Source organism: Panthera tigris, chromosome F3 (assembly GCF_018350195.1).
Source record: "Panthera tigris isolate Pti1 chromosome F3, P.tigris_Pti1_mat1.1, whole genome shotgun sequence".
NCBI classification, from domain to species: Eukaryota; Metazoa; Chordata; class Mammalia; order Carnivora; family Felidae; genus Panthera; species Panthera tigris.
This window is the reverse complement of record NC_056678.1, coordinates 21,769,444-21,786,561: the sequence shown is the minus strand read 5'-3', so window position 1 is coordinate 21,786,561 and position 17,118 is coordinate 21,769,444. Positions and strand designations below refer to the sequence as shown.

At 39.4% G+C, this 17,118-nt stretch overlaps 1 protein-coding gene across 3 annotated transcripts in view; it reads left to right on the top strand.

Annotated features, from left to right (window-relative positions):
- The window catches only part of PLA2G4A (phospholipase A2 group IVA), a 159,979-nt gene that overhangs the window by 80,032 nt on the left and 62,829 nt on the right, over positions 1-17,118 (top strand). For all 3 annotated transcript variants that reach the window (XM_007096240.3, XM_007096241.2, XM_042976797.1), the window contains 2 exons: positions 1,759-1,796; positions 6,948-7,089. In XM_007096240.3, the coding sequence (XP_007096302.1) occupies positions 1,759-1,796; positions 6,948-7,089 (180 nt within the window). The remainder of the gene's footprint in view (positions 1-1,758; positions 1,797-6,947; positions 7,090-17,118) is intronic.

Sequence of the window (17,118 nt, the reverse complement as noted above, 5' to 3'; positions counted from 1 at the left end):
TTCTTAACAAGAAAAGACTGCCTTATGTGCTCCCTCACACACACATGCACAGTAATTCAGCAGATATTGATTATGTCTCATATGCCAAACCCTGCAATGAACTAGTAATAGAGAGCTATATAAAATAGATACATATAAGATACATATAAATACATATAAGATAGATCTATATAGGATAGATACAGTTTAGTGGGAGAGGCAAATTCTTGTACAGATGATTTCCATACCTTTTTCTTACTCATAAAATTCAGTGCTGAGAATTATCCGTGAACTTATTTTAACCTTTTGGAAAGCTCCTTCTGGTTTGTTTTTTTCCATCTTCCGAAACCAAACAGAAAACAAAGCCAGTAATCTATAGCATTTTGTGTTGCTTCTAAAAATGCCGTCTTCACCTTTTAAGAGACATATCTGAGTTCTGGTCTGTTTGAAGATATTGGAAAGGTTCACTCTAACTATATTCTATGGTAACTGATATGATAAAAATAATAGCACTATTTTATAATTATGCAGCAATCTTCAAAACATTTTCTCAATTGGTTCTCAAGACAGTCTAAAATTACATTATTCATAACTAATGACAGGGATAGTACAGAGAATGTCTTTTATACAACAGAATTATAGTCCCTGGAGAGATACCTTTTAATACCCCTTTTTCTCTTTGGATATTAATCACTCTCTTTTCCATTAGACTAAAATTGGCTCATTGGCAGGATAGAGTCCTCCCAGAAATTTGGTTAGCTCACAGAGTGTTGGAAAATGAAAACCTGAGCCCCACCTCCCATTTGTAGATGTTTCTTGAGCTAACCACAGTTGGCTGGCCCCTGGTCCTGCTGCCACCTTGGATAGATGTTCTGTCTCCAGTCTCTGACAGCCCACATTTGTCACAAATGCACACGTGTGAATTTTCACCCAGGCTTTCTTTAACCTCTTGACCACTTCTGCCTCTGTCTGGAGGCCCGGGGACAGTTCCTGAATAACAGGCACAATATCTTCATAGTTTTTTAGGACTCAGGCAATTTTTCAAAAATGTTTATTTATTTTGAGGGGGGGGGTGAAGTGCGCACACACACGGGAGTATGGGAGAGGGAGAGAGAGAGAATCCCAAGCAGGCTCTGCGTGGTCAGTGCAGAACCCAACATGGGGCTCGACCCTGTGAGCCCCGTGAGATCATGACCTGAGCCACTGAACACTTAGGGGCACCTGGGAGGCTCAGTCGGTTAGGTGTCCAAGGCTGAGGTCATGCTCTCACGGTTCATGGGTTCGAGCCCCACGTCATGCTCTGTGCTGACAGCTCAGAGCCTGGAGCCTGCTTAGGATTCTGTGTCTCCCTTTGTCTCTGCTCCGCCCCCACTCATGCTCTGTCTCTCTCTCAAAAATAAGTAAGCATTAAAAAAAAAAAAAAAAAAGTCGGACACTTAACCGACTAGCTACCCAGGTGCCCCTAGAGCTCAGGCAATTTTTATGTCTCATCCATAATGACTGCAGAATTCAACTACCTCCTTTTAGTGAAGGAGGAAAACAACTATGCAGAAGCAGTTCTTATGTTTACTAAAATGACTGATTAAATAGATTTATATCATTAAAAATAGCAAAAACATGTATTTATTGATGTACATCCATGAAGCTATGTTACTTTTATCTTTAGGACTCTTTTAGGTTAAAAACAATCTGGCACTCAAAAATGGTTTTGACTTTGTTTGCATTATATATAATACACATCCATTTTATGACCGAATCTGATGAATGTATCTGTTCTAGGTCACTGAAATGTTTCTGGAAATGTCTCTTGAAGTTTGGTAAGTGCATTTATTTCATTGGGTGGAAAATATTGTGAGTGATTCACTATCTTATTTTAATTGTTAAGGGTCCACTTTTAAAATAAGAAATAATTCTGAGAGCTTTTGAACATAAAAAACACATTAAATAAACTTTTCTTTAGCTCTTCCCTAATAGCTATGGCATTAAAAAATAATAAATTTTGTATCTTTGCTTACTTTTCCTGGTAGTTTTTATCAGGTCAATAAGGGCTTTTAGAAAGAGTCCTCCCTCTGGTTTACTTCCCGTAGAAATGAACAAATATGGTTAGTTAAGCCTCTTTTTCATTGTTGATTCAGATAGATACTCAAGAACATGAAAGTAAACATAAACAGGAAACTATAAAAAGGAAAAACTGAAAATGAGATTGTTTTTGTTCACAGAGATAGTAAAGTTCCATGAAGCATGTTGCTGTTTCAAAGTGGCCTCCAAAAAAAATGTTGGAAAATCATTTATTTATTTTCAAATGGTGCATCTTAGGGGAGTTAGGCCTGCCCGGAGAATTAGCTGGATCTAACGCTGAGTTCAGTACATCCGACCTCCTTCAAACTCTCTGTGTCTCCTTGAACTTCCCTGTTGAAGTGGGTTTTACTGAAGTAACTAGTACACATTTAATTCTCCCAAACACTGCATTTATTAGTGTAACATTCTCCTATATTGTGATTTGCCAAATGAATGCTGAGGGACACGTTGACATTGGGCTTGGTATTTCTTTCTCTTATTTTAGGTTCCTAGAACATGTTGATTCAACCTTGTAAATTATTGCATAAATTACTACTTGTCCCTCAAGATATGTCAGGAAGTCTCATAGGACAGTCCAAGTAATTGAGTTGCATTATTTTGCATTGTGTTGATTCTTGCTAAAACATGGTATATTTTGGGGGCACCTGGGTGGCTCATTCAGTTGAGCATCCTACTCTTGATTTCAGCTCAGGTCATGATCCCAGGGTCTTGGCATTGAGCCCCACATTGTGAAGCCTGCTTAAGATCCTCTCTCTCCCTCTCCTTCTCCCTCTCTCCTCCCTCCCGCCCCCCTCGCCCCTCTCTCCCACTCAGGCTTTCTCCTTCTCTGTCTAAAATTTTTAAAAATGTGGTATAACATGAGATTTTAGCATGAGATTAAAAGAACTTTTGCTATTTGAGTAGAAAGTCATGCTATTTGTCTTAATGGGAAATGATCTTCACTGATGTAATTAGGACCATATTATGTAAAAGAAATTTGCTTTAACAAAGTACAGATATCAAAAAATGGAGGAAAAAAACTCAGCTAAATAAGATACATATGTTCAGAAGCAATTTACTATATATTTATAATGAACTTTGATCAAACTATTTTTATCTGTTCATTTGTCTTGACTCTGAAATGGAAATGTTCTTAGAAATTATTATTATTATTATTTTAAATGCTTATTTATTTTTGAGAGAGAGAGAGAGGCAGAACGTGAGCAGGGAGGGGCAGAGAGACACAGAATCCAAAGCAGGCTCCAGGCTCCGAGCCGTCAGCACAGAGCCCCACGCAGGCTCGAACCCACGAACCGCGAGATCATGACCTGACCCGAAGTTGGCTGCCCAACCAACTGAGCCACCCAGGCGCCCCTTTAGAAATTATTTTTTAAAGTTTATTTATTTCTTTTGAGAGAAACAGAGACAGCACAAGTGGGGGAGGGGCAGAGAGAGAGGGAGAGAGAGAATCCTAAGATTCCGCTGCCAGCACAGAGCCTGATGTGGGGCTCAAATCCACGAAGCTGTGATATCATGACCTGAGCCAAAAGCAAGAGTTGGACACTTAACCAACTGAGCCATCCAGGTATCCCAGAAATGTTCTTTAAAGAAAAATTTAACTTTCCGTGGAATGTTTTTCATTAGATATAAAATAAAATCAAGAAATCCAATTAAACAGTTAAAGATAATATGTAAAAGAGGAAAATAAATGAACCAAACTTGTTATTGTATTTATAAAATTACTCAACATTTTTTATTTTTCTTTTACATGTTTGTACTGATCTTCTAAATATCTGTGTTCATTGCTCTGTTCATAGGTTTTTTGAAAAATCATGGCCCTTGTGTTTAATGTAGGATAGTGATCAGCATAGTATGTTACAAGTATATTACCTAGTATATTACAGGGAACAGGAGTTCCAGAATGAGAAATCCTAGTTTTAAATCAGCCTCTTGCTAATTGTGTTAACAGTTGAAACATTTTTAATGACACTTTTGCTCATTTGTGAAATAAGAAAAGAGTACTTTATAAGCATATCTGTTGTGATGATTTAATGAGATGTTCTTTAGAAAAAGAGCACATATTATTTTATATTAATACAAAGTAGAAAAATTTTCCACATGTACACCACAAGTTCATAGTAAAAATGCTTGTAATAGTTTGCAGAAATTTGAAGCAACCTCAATATTCATGGAATAACTTATGCTATAATCATATAATGGAGATACTTCACAATAGTAAAAATGTTTGAATTGTTCCTATATATACAAACACAGATGAATCTTAAAAACAAAATGGTCAATGGAAAAAATATTGCAGAATACATATAGTTGATAGAATTTATAAAAAAATTAAAAACATACAAAATGACTCTATGTATTTTTTAGAGATATAAATATATACTGTGAAGCTATAAATATTTATAATTTATAAATGTATAAATTTATAAATAATTGTAATTCATAAATGTGTAAATACATTGGAATAATAAAGAGCAAGTTTAAGGTAGTGATTACTCTGAGGAGCAGAAAAGGAAACACAATTGAGATGGATTCACAGAGACAACTGTGCAGGTGAGATTTTTATTTCTCAAAGTGGTTAGAAGATACTCAACCTAATATATTGTAATAAATAATAATAGAGAGTCTACCCCTAAGACTTGACTTAAAAAATTCTTACTGATTCACTCGTAACTCTTTTGCTCCTTGGAAAGCTTCATAATAATCAAATTTAATAACTGTGCAATCCAATGCTTTGATGTGCTATACTGATCATTTTTTATTATTGGGTAATATGGCTAAGTGCTCTTTTCAAAATTTACAGTTAATTTTCTGTTTTTTAAAGTTTATTTATTTTGCGGGGAGAGGGGCAGAGGGCGAGGGAGAGAGAAAATCCCAAGCAGGCTCTGCACTGTCAGCATGAACCTGACTTGAGGCTACGTCTCATGAACCATGATATCATGACCCGAGCCAAGATCAAGAGTAGGATGCTTAACTGAGTAAGCCACCCAGGTGTCCCTACAGTTAGTTTTCTTAAAGCATATATCCAAAAATAGAACTACTCAAAGGGAATATACATTTTAATTATTTTTGGTGCTCATCACTTGATGACTTTCAAAGGTGTTTTGCAAATTTATATTCCCAAAATGAATATATTTACTTTTTACTAGAAAATAAATACTTAAAATATTTCTTAAAAACTGCTAAATAATAACAGTATTTTAAAAATTTGCTAGTGAAGCTAAGTATTCTTCTGTTTTTCATTATTAATCATACTTCCTCTTTTGTGAGTTATCCATGTTTGTCCTTTGGGAAATAGTAATTAAAATATTATTGGTAAACAAAGATCATTATAGAGTACATAGCCCAGAGGCTATGGAGTCTCGTCTTTTGGCCTATGTTTTACGAGGAATAAATGCACTGAATTAACAGAAGTTTCCTTAATTTTAATTCACTCTGAAGGGAAGGACTTACTTTTATGAATGGTAAAGAGACAATATTTTATTAGAGAAATTCTTTCTACATTTGGATTTATTCGCATCACAACATAGAGTTCTAGGTTTTCTTGTTCTGTTTTGTTTTTTACTATTTTTTAAAAATTATTTATTTATTTTGAGAGGGGGAGAGAGAGAGAGAGAGAGAGAGAAAGCGGGGAGGGGCAGAGAGAGGGAGGGAGAGAGAATCCCAAGCAGACTCCTCACTGTCAGCGCAGAGCCCAACATGGGACTTTATCCCATGAACCATGAGATCATGACCTGAGCCAAAATCAAGAGCCTGTTGCTTAACCGACTAAGCCACCCAAGTGCTCCTGCTTTTTACTATTTTTAAATTCAGAAGCTGGTTTTAGAATAGATATTGGACTTGTTTGTGAGGAATTGTTGCATTGAGGAAAATACATCATCTATTTGCTCTGTGATCCTAACCTCTCAGAGCTTTGGTTTTTTTAATCTGTAATAGGTAGTTAGAAAAATAATATATTGTATAATAACGTGTGAGATTTACTCCCATTATTTCTGCAGGGATACATGCCTACATATCTAAAGTGGTTTCTGGCATAGTCTAGGGATCTGAGAAGTTGCCGCCGCTGCTATTATGAGGAAGGGTATACAGTGTAAGAGCTCTGAAATCCTCCAGTCAAACTTACTTGTCGCTGTCTGAAGTTCTAGCGTTAGCAGTGCCTTTTTTTTGTCACACGGGGACATCTCTTAGACAAGGCAATTCATTAAGACAGTATTTCTGGGGGCGCCTGGGTGGCGCAGTCGGTTAAGCGTCCAACTTCAGCCAGGTCACGATCTCGCGGTCCGTGAGTTCGAGCCCCGCGTCAGGCTCTGGGCTGATGGCTCGGAGCCTGGAGCCTGTTTCCGATTCTGTGTCTCCCTCTCTCTCTGCCCCTCCCCCGTTCATGCTCTGTCTCTCTCTGTCCCAAAAATAAATAAAAAACGTTGAAAAAAATTAAAAAAAAAAAAAAAAGACAGTATTTCTGCCAGTATGCTCCACAGAACATAGACTCTTTGGAATGTCAGTGGTATGTCATGGAGAAGTGGGGAATGAAGAGCCAGGGGAAGGAATTCTTGATCAAATAAATTTGGGAAATACTGTGCCAAATAGATCTCAGCAGCTTTATTTTCTGAAATATTTCCCCAAGTCTTTACTATCATACAATGAATTTCTCATTGGCCGTTCGTGTGCCTGCTTGTTTTTTCTAAAGCATCTCCTACTCCATATTTTCTGGAAACACACCTTAGAACATACAGTTTTAAGACAGCCATCATTTTATACCCTTGTTCACCTCCCCTTCTAGGAAATGGCTTGAGGGGAACAGTGAGCAGGTATCAGCGTTAGCTACCCGTGGGACTGGGTGATCTTAACAAGGCTACTGGGGACATTGGCTCACGACTGTGTTCTCTATACAGTTCATCCCCAGACCTCCGATTCAGTATGGCTCTGTGTGATCAGGAGAAGACTTTCAGACAACAGAGGAAAGAAAACATAAAGGAAAACATGAAGAAACTCCTGGGTCCAGAGAAGAGTGGAGGCCTGTATTCTACGCGCGATGTGAGTTGGGAAATTTTCCAATGTTACTGCAATTCAATAATAATTGTGTTTGTACTGTCTCCCAAATTTCACCCAAGTATGGAAATATTGAGTTTGAGTATTATATCTTCAGTTTTTTAAGATGAGGTAAGTGTTTCGTGAATACAGATTCTTTGAGGAAGATCATCACAAATGCTGCCCGTATTTAGCAATATTGATCAGGTACTCTTTTTACAAAGAGGCATAGGCATACTTACACACAAACAAGCTATTGATAGTAAGAAAAGATTAGCCTCAGATGTAAAAAGATCATTGAATTAATTTTATTTTATTTTTATTATTTTTTTAATTAAAGTATAGTTGACACACAATGTTGCATTAGTTTCAGGTGTACAACACAGTGTTTCAACAAGTCTCCTCATTGCGTGGTGCCCACCACAAGTGTGGCTCCCATGGGTCACCACACAACACTATTACAACACCGTTAATGATATTTTTTGTGCTGTACTTTTCATCTCTGTGATTTATTCATTCTATAACCATAATTCTGTATCTCCCACTCCCTTCGCCCATTTTGGCCATCCCTCTAGCTCCCTCCCCTCTGGGATCATTGAATTAACTTTAATATGGACTAAGATTAAACAATTGTGAGACTTATCATCACCAAACAAGAAGAAAGTGCTACAAGTCTTGTCAATGATAACACAGTTAACCAAACTATGTAGATGTGAATGGGAGAGATAAAAGGAAATGTTTCAAATTCTTAATATTTCATCACAGGAAGCTAAAGTCTATCATCCCAGATTGACCAAATAGTTAAGAATGATGACCTCTACTTTTTAATGTTTTCATCATCCTAATGATAGAGAGATCTTAAAATTAAAAGATTTTTGTGAACAAATATAGGAAGTACAATCCTTCATTTGTACTTTAACTTCTTTTTCTTCCCTTAATTTCCAGGAAAATAAATATCATTTATTGTTCAATAACATGTAATGTGTAAACCAGTTGTTGGCTATTTGTCCATTTATTCATTTTTCCCTTCACTGATCTATCATCTATCTACCCATCTATCCACCTGTCCATCCATTTATTGGTCTATCCTTTTATTAAATGCATAAGTAACGCATTTATGTGTGTGTGTATACACACACACACACACACACACACACACTCCCATACATGCACACATAGACCAAGGATTCAAGATTATTATAAATTAAGGGCAAAATGCAATTGGAAATGAGACATAAATTCTGAATAAGGGAGCCAGATAGGCACATCTGTCCCAAATGTGATTGCAGATTTCCAAATGTGTTATTTGGTGGACATAGGGGTGTTTGAAAGCCAATCTGCTGCTGCTGCTGGAATGACTTTTTTGTTAAAGGAGTAGACTCTGTGGTAAAGTGTTGCTTATATGGAATTTTTGCTGAAGGAAAGCTTGGAGGAGAAGCAAAACCTCTACTGAGGTTTCTATTAAGAAAAAAAAAGAAGAGAGACTTCTTTTCAACCATCCGTCTTGCTTGTCACCATACAAATCCCTGGTAGCACTTGTGGTTGATCATTGTCTCAGGTTAATTACTCTTTGAAGACATTTCCTTCTCTGCATATTACTCAGAAGTTTCTAGCTTCTTGAGAAATTTTTGTCTTCGTTTGTTGTTTTTAATGTATAGTGAATCTTTCAGCAACAGTTCTACAATCTTCTTTTCGTCCCCATCCTTGTTTGGATTTGTTATACCCTTGGAGCAGAGAAATGGTATTTCAAGTTTTCTTTCTTTTTTTTTTTTTTTTTTTTTTTTTTTCATTTCTGCCATTTGTCACTTGTTGAGCCACTGCTAAAAACTAGAGATGAGCAAAGCTGGACAGTCACTTTCCTCGGTGAGTTTAAAGCCTAGTTGCAGAGAAAGACATTTAAGCAGATAACACAGGTTCTTTTTAAAAAGAGGCGTGAATGGAAGGATGGAAGAGCTTGCGATAGGGTGACCCACTCTCTCTCTGTGGTGGAGAGATGCCGATCGGGTTCAGGACTCACTGACCCAACATAGGGCAGCTCAGCATATTGAATATGTCAAGCTGAAGGAGTTTGAGAAAACAGAAGCAGTAAGCTCTCTGTGACCTCCTCCCACCCTTCTCCCCTGCGGCAGGCCATAAGACCCTCATGCAAGAGGACCCCTCCCTGTACCTGGAGGAAAAGAGCATCCTTATCTCCAAAGGCAAAGGGATTCCAAGAAGAATATAAACAGACAGGTCTTGCTAAATTTCCTCCAGTTTTCTACATTTCCACTCATCCTCCGGCCTATCCTGCTTTTATATGACTACCCACTCTTCATCAAACCCAGCATTAAAAATACTCAGGTATAACTAGTTCTTTGCATATTCATTTCTTTATGAAGGTTCCCATGTCACATAAAACTTCCCTTAAATACATTTCTATGCTTTTCTCCTGTGAATCCCTCTTGTCAGTTTCATTTTCAGAGCCAGTCAGGGACCTTAAAAGGGTCGAGGAAAACCTTTTCCTCCCCTGCAATGGAAAGTCCTCCTTGGAATTGAAGACTGTTGGTCAGGCCTCGAGCAATGAGTTTGCTAGAAAACAAGCAGGGAATGGATACCTCTGTGATTCCTGGCCGTCAGTTTCTCTTGGGAGACTCTTTTTTTGTAATCTCAGTGTTTCCCTGCTTAGCTGCTTTCCAGTTATTTGCAACAATTATTTCTTTCCCTCCCAGCTGCTGATCTATGCTCTGCTCCCCTCACAACTGATAGAGTTGTCTCCTAATCAAAGAGAGATCAAATGTCATCAGATGACAAATCCTTCATTTCTTGCCAGAGGATTGCCATATCCCATAACCGATGCTACCCTTTGCTCCTGCCCTCTTGAATTCAGTGGAGAAAACAGCTCCTTTCTTTCAAATGCAGATCTACATCAGATACAGATTGCCAACCCCAACTAAGAGCCCCAGGATATCAATTGGTCCTCCCAGAGCCGCTGCACCACCCCCCCCTTTGTCTGCCTCTACCTCTGTATAGATTTTTACTATAAAAATACAAACTCCGACATGAAGGGGAAAAAAGGAACAACAAAAAGTCTCCCTGGGATGTGCATTCCCTTCCCCCCTCTCTCTACTTCTCTCCCTATGTTCACAAACTTCTCTAGAGTTTTCTGCACAATCTCATTCTCCTTCCTCACTTTCTCAGACCTCGTGATCCTACCACATCTGCTCCTCCAGTCGCCAGTACTAATAAGTACAAAAGACCTGGCCCTGTCTCCCCCCAGCCCTGTAGGTGCAAATGATAGATGCTTCCCTGCTTTTTGAAACATTCTCTATTCAGTGCAGAGTCTGCTTCCTGTCCTCTGTCCCCCACCCCGCACCTCTGGCCCTCCCCGCTTGTGCTCTCTCTCTCTTAAAAACAAATAAAACATTAAAAACATTTTTTTCTCTCCCTTCTATGTCACCCACCGCCTGTGTACGAAGAATTTCCCCATGTAGGTCAACAACTTAGAACCTCCCTTCTGAGCTTCAGGCCTGAATATCTAGGTACCTACTTGATTCCTTCACTGGTATCTCTTGCATCTCAAACTCAGCAGGTCTGAGTCTGAGCACAACACCTCTATTTTCTGTAGTTCCTCTAAGGCCTGTCCTCCCTCCCCCATGTCCTGTTCACTCTCAAACCCAAGCTTAAAAAACTTTTCCTGCTCTTAGGATTGGCTTCTTGGCATCTTTCTAGCATCCGTTTTTGCCAGTTCACCCCCAGTTCACCACACTCCTTCACTAGGTGCCTCTTGGTCCCATGTCCCCTCAGAACGTTTCCCCATGTGGTGCTTTTCCACACAGTTTCTTCTCTCTGTGTGTGCTTCCCTTCTCTCCTCTCTGTGCTTCCCTGTGCCACCCTGTCCCCGCCCCACCGCCTTTTGGGGTACCTAGGACCCTCCCAACTTTAAGCACCACATACTTAGCTTCTTCTGAGGCTGTTGTCCTCACCAGCTCCTCCCTCCTTCCCCCCACATCTGTTAGATCTCAGTTATATTCTCTATATTAATGGCACAAATATATGCACATTATCTTTTTAGCATTTACAACACGTATACTTAAAAAATACTTGTACAGATATTCATTTAATGTCTGTTCTCTCCAGTGGAATATAAGTTACATGAAGACCAGGGCAGTGGCTGTGTTATTTAACCTTCATATTCCCAGCACCTGGCAAAGGCTCCTTAGCACACGGTAGACCCTCAGTAAGTCTTGCGTTGTGGGAGTCAAGGCACAGATTCAGGAGGTAGCTTCGCACTGCCTCCAGGCGATGAAGTAGCTAGAGGGAGGGATCAGAGACTCTGAACCCAGGAAGACAGAATCAGGTCGTGAGGCAGGAGACGCAGGTGGAGGAGAAGGTTTGGAGGAAAAGATCCCAGATTGAACTGTTCAATTAGAAACGTATGTGTGCGGGGGCGGGGTGCCTAGCTCAGTTGGTCGAGTGTCTGACTTTGGCTCGGGTCATGATCTCACAGGTCAGGAACTCAAGCCCTGCATTGGGCTCTCTGCTGTCAGCACAGAGTTCGCTTCAGATCCTCTGTCCCCCTCTCTCTGCCCCTAGGCAGTCCTCTTTTTGTGGAAAAAGGAGTGTTCCTAGGAAAATGAAACTTGGCCTCATATTCATACTAATTGGCTTTTCTGCAAGGGATGGAGAATAAAGTAATTATGTGTTCCGTGGAATTTTCTTCAAAAATATTAAATCCGTGTTTTTGGAAGTCGTTCCTGGAATTATTGTAGTTGTTTCAGTTCGGTCTAGAGTTGTTTTCTCTTGTCCAGAATAATTAGATTAGATATATTTAGAACCACCCATCCCCACAAGTAATGTTTTCCTGTTTTTTAAAAAAAATTTTCTTCAATTTTGAGAGAGAAGGAGCATGAGCAGGGGCGGGGCAGAGAGGGTGGGAAGATAGAGGATTCGAAGCACGTTCTGCACTGACAGCAGTGAGCCCGACACGGGGCTGGAACTCATGAACCATAAGATCATGACCTAAGCTGAAGTCAGATCCTTAACCAACTGAGCCATCCAGGCGTCCCTTTCCTATTTTTATGTTACTCCTTGGTGAGAAGGGTGTCTTAAGTTCCCAATTCCCTTGCTCTCTGATAAGACTTCACTTTCTACTCAGTTCTTAATTCTCAAGGCAGAGACTGTGCTTGTCTTATTCCAAGTGTTCAACAGACAGCATCCAGTTTAGGACCTCAGCGTCAAATTGAAATGTCAAATAAATTAGAGCAGCATAAACTTGGGCACGGTCCTTCACTTCTGTGCTTCACCTGTAAAATGGAGCCTGGGGCTCTTATTAGGTCACAGGATGAGTACTACTGCTTATAAGCCTCCAGCACAATGTGTAAGAGCATGTAGTAGTTGCTCAAGAAAATAGTATTGTACCTGAGTGTGGCTCTTCTGTTGCATAACACCCGAGGGCAATAATTGTCAAATTTAATAAAATCTGAGCTTTTCCATCTGGACAATGAGTTAGTCAAAGAGCTGAGGCATCTAATAACTCAGGAGTTTATTCTCTTAAATACTAAGACTTTAAAAAAATGTGTTCTCAATAATTAAAAAAATTTTTGAAATGTATTGATTTTAATCATTTAGATGGAAGTCTTTCTAAAGTGACAGGTCATTCCTCGTCCTGACTGAATGGATTTGAGTGTTCTCAGGTCTGTCTCCTTTCCAATCAGCTGCCATCTCTCCATGCCTTATGTGTTCCCTTGAGGTAATTTCTTCAAACCACTCCTTTCTCTTTCAACTTTGCTGTTGTGGAATTCAAATCTGATAAGCAGACTTGTTGTTAGAACAGTGTCTCTGACTAGTGTGATTTCTTTATGAATAAAGGCCTGAGATCTTTCCTATGACTAAGACCTGCAAGCCTCTGTACGTGGGGATTTTTGGCATAGTTGGATCGTTCAGAGGCCATTCTTATGAATTTTCTGGTCTGAAAATACTTTTTGGTCAGATGAAGTTCCCAGATTATAGTCTTCTGTGAAGGGAAATGCTACTCACTAGTTTTTATGTTCCCTAGTAACTGACCATAACAAAGCAAAGCTGGTTAGGGGACTAGAGTCTGGAACTATAATAGTGGGAAAGCAAGAGAAAGTAATTTTACTTTCACCTGCAGCAGAGAACAAAAGAGAAAGTGTTTCATCCCAAGGCACAATTTATGAGATACTTTCAATTTATTTATTTATTTTTTTAATTTTTTTTTAACATTTATTTATTTTTGAGACAGAGAGAGACAGAGCATGAATGGGGGAGGGTCAGAGAGAGAGGGAGACACAGAATCTGAAACAGGCTCCAGGCTCTGAGCTGTCAGCGCAGAGCCCGACGCGGGGCTCGAACTCATGGACCGCGAGATCGTGACCTGAGCCGAAGTCGGACGCTTAACCGACTGAGCCACCCAGGCGCCCCAAGAGATACTTTCAATTTAAACAAATATCTTTTGATGAAAATCAAAACGGACCTTGAGTAATATATTCTGTGAGTGCTATTCTTACTTAAGTTTGTCCTATAAAGGAAGTGAAAGACTAGAGAAAAGAGTCCATTTGGTGACAGAGAACGAAGCAAAGCAAAGCCGTTTCTGAGGGAGGTAATAGAAGTCAACCTTGAGTCGTCAATAAGAATTTTTATTCCTCGTTTGTGTTGTTTCTGTCATCTAGAACATTCTTCCTCTTGCTCCCTCCCTTCCTGGTGACAACAGCACTTTGTACTCTCAATTCCTATTCCCCTCCCAGAATGCAAGTATCACAGGGAAGACAGTGTGAAAGTCCCAAGGGTAGAGGCCAGAAAGGAGCACTGAGCGGGTGTGAGCTTCCGAGGACTCACAAGGTGGAGTTGGAGTTTTTCTCCTCTGAGGTAGTGGTGGGATGTGAACAGCCAAAGGAATAAGAGACCTGGAAGTTGGTCTAGAAAGTAGATGTCCAAGCGGCCCAGGCTGCACTCAGGAGGGTTGTCCACTATGAGGCAGGTGACTCCTGCAGACCACAGAGCTCTCGGGGAGACAGGCTCAGGGGGAGGCACGTAAGAACACATGTTTCAGGAGCAAGGAAGGAGGAGGCCAATGGGGACAGGTGCTGGATTTGCTGCAGGTTTCAGTGATTTGTTTTATAAATCAGGCATTATGTGAGGAAGCTCACTGGGCTTGAAGGGCCAGCGGCCCGATGAAAACAAAATGCTAGTAACAATAATATATTTTAATTTAACGTAAACTCACTTTTTAAATTTTACATGTGAAATTATGGCTGTGCTGGGGAAAAAATGTAAATACGTTGAAATGAGATCATATACACTATTTTTTGTATGTTTCGTGAAGCAAACCAAGCCAGCGAGCTCCTTCTCTTTGTGTACAAAGATGTTGCCTAAGTTTCTGACCAGAAATGGACGGGGCAGCACCTTGGGAGGGCTGGTACTGGGCACAGGGTGGTGGGGAGGCAATGCACACTGCAGGGATTACCATTTACACAAGTCCGGGCAGCCATGTCTGCTCCTACCATTGCTAATACTGTGAGGATGCACTGGTTAATCAGACTCGATAATTGTCAACTTTGCTTCCATACTCTAATCCAAATGATAAATAATAATAATGATAATAATAACAACAACAGCAACAACCTAGGATGTACAAACTAGCAGTGTAAAACCTAACAGTTTTAATATGGAGATAATCAGTCTTTAAAAAAATCAATGCTACATTTTCTGTCCTCCTTTACATTTACAGGGTTGGCTCTCTAATTTTCAATAGAGCTTCTCTGGCACCTTTTATAAATTGGACTGGTCAGTTGAAGATCGTAAAACCAGGACCTGGCTACCTCCTGGAATGCATGTTCAAGTGCTTTGACTCTGCTTTGTGGGGCAGAGGGTTTGGAGGTGGTTGGCACTGTGGAAAATTGACTTTCAGTAAAAGTAGAGGAAGAAAGGGTTCTGATTTTATATTCATACCAGATTTCTCTTCAAACTGGCAAGAACATAGAGATAATTGGGGGCAAATTAGAGGGCATAGAAATAAATAATCAGAAATAAATTTCAATAATGTGGAATTTGTGACATTCATTCTTTATTTGCCTGATTTTTTTAAATTTAAATCCAAGTTAGTAACATTTTGTGTAATAATGGTTTCAGGAGTAGAATTCAGTGATTTATCACTTACGTATAACACCCAGTGCTCATCCCAGCAAGTGCCCTCCTTAATGACCACCACCCATTCATCCCATCCCCCCCACCCAACACCCTACCAGCAGCCCTCAGTTTGTTCTCTGTATTCAAGAGTCTCTCATGGTTTGCCTCCTTCTGTTTTTAACCTTATTTTTTCATCCCTTCCCCTGTGTTTTGTTTCTTAAAGTCCACGTATGAATGAAATCATATGATACTTGTCTTTCTCTGACTGACTTAGCATAATACATTCTAATTCCATCCACATTGTTGCAAATGGCAAGATTTCATTCTTTTTGATCACTGAGCAATATTCCAATATATGTATATATATGTGTATATATATATATATATATATATATATATATATACACACACACACCACATCTTCTTTATCCATTCATCAGTCAGTGGACATTTGGGCTCTTTCCATAATTTGGCTATTGTTGATAGTGCTGCTATAAACATGGGGGTGCATGTGTCCCTTCAAAACAGCATGTCTGTATCCCTTGGATAAATGCCTAGTAGTGTAATTGCTGGGTCGTAGGGTAGTTCTATTTTTAGTTTTTTGAGGAACCTCCATACTGTTTTCCAGAGTGGCTGCACCAGTTTGCATTCCCACGAGCAGTGCAGAGGTGTTCCCCTTTCTCTGCATCGTCAACATCTGTTGTTTCCTGAGTTGTTAATGTTAGCCATTCCGACAGGTGTGAGGTGGCATTTCATTGTGGTTTTGATTTGTATTTCCCTGATGATGAATGATGTTGAGCATCTTTTCATGTGTCTGTTAGTTATCTGGATGTCTTCTTTTTTTAAATTTTTTTTTAACGTTTATTTATTTTTGAGAGACAGAGACAGGACATGAGTGGGAAAGGAGCAGAGAGAGAGGGAGACACAGAATCCGAAGCAGGCTCCAGGCTCTGAGCTGTCAGCACAGAACCCAATGCAAGGCTTGAATTCACAAACTGCGAGATCATGACCTGGGCCAAAGTCAATGTTCAACCAACTGAGCCACCCAGGCGCCCCTCTTGTTTTTCTTTAGTGTTTATTTATTTTTGAGAGAGAGAGAGAGAATGAGAGTACGAACAGGGGAGAGACAGAGAGAGAGGGAGACACAGAATCCAAAACAGGCTCTAGGCTCTGAGCTGTCAGCATAGAGCCCAACACGGAGCTTGAACTCAAGGACAGCGAGATTATGACCTGAGCCAAAGTCAGACACTTAACTGAATGAGCCACCAGGCATCAACCCTGCCATCTGGATGTCTTCTTTGGAAAAGTGTCTCTTCATGTCTTTTCCCCATTTCTTCACTGGATTATTTGGTTTTTTTGGGTATTGAATTTGTTAAGTTCTTTATAGGTTTTGGATACTAAGCCTTTATCAGATTCATTGCCAATATCTTTTCCCATTCCATCAGTTGCCTTTTAATTTTGTTGATGGTTTCCTTCACTGTGCAGAAGCTTTGTATCTTAATCAGGTCCCAATAGTTCATTTTTGCTTTTGTTTCCCTTTTTATTTGCCTGATTTTGTCAGTGAAAAAAGAAAAAGGGATAATTTGTAAGTGATAATTACTAACAAAAATGAAACCCAGACACATAACAATCTAAATGATTATAACCATCTGTCTTTGATACTACTAGTGAGGAACTGGCATAAGTAATTCTAACACTTCTTAACTTTTTTGATTTGTAGTCCTCTTTCATACTAGTCAATAAAATAACAAGCCATCTTAGAAATTAAAAAATGCATTTAATGAACTGGACTAGGTGTATTAAAAAGTACTATAAGTAAAATATTTTAAGTCTATATTTTACTAAATATAATGAAGTATATTTTTATCTAATATCAGTAGAGTTATGTATTAAAAACACCTTTTTCCCAAT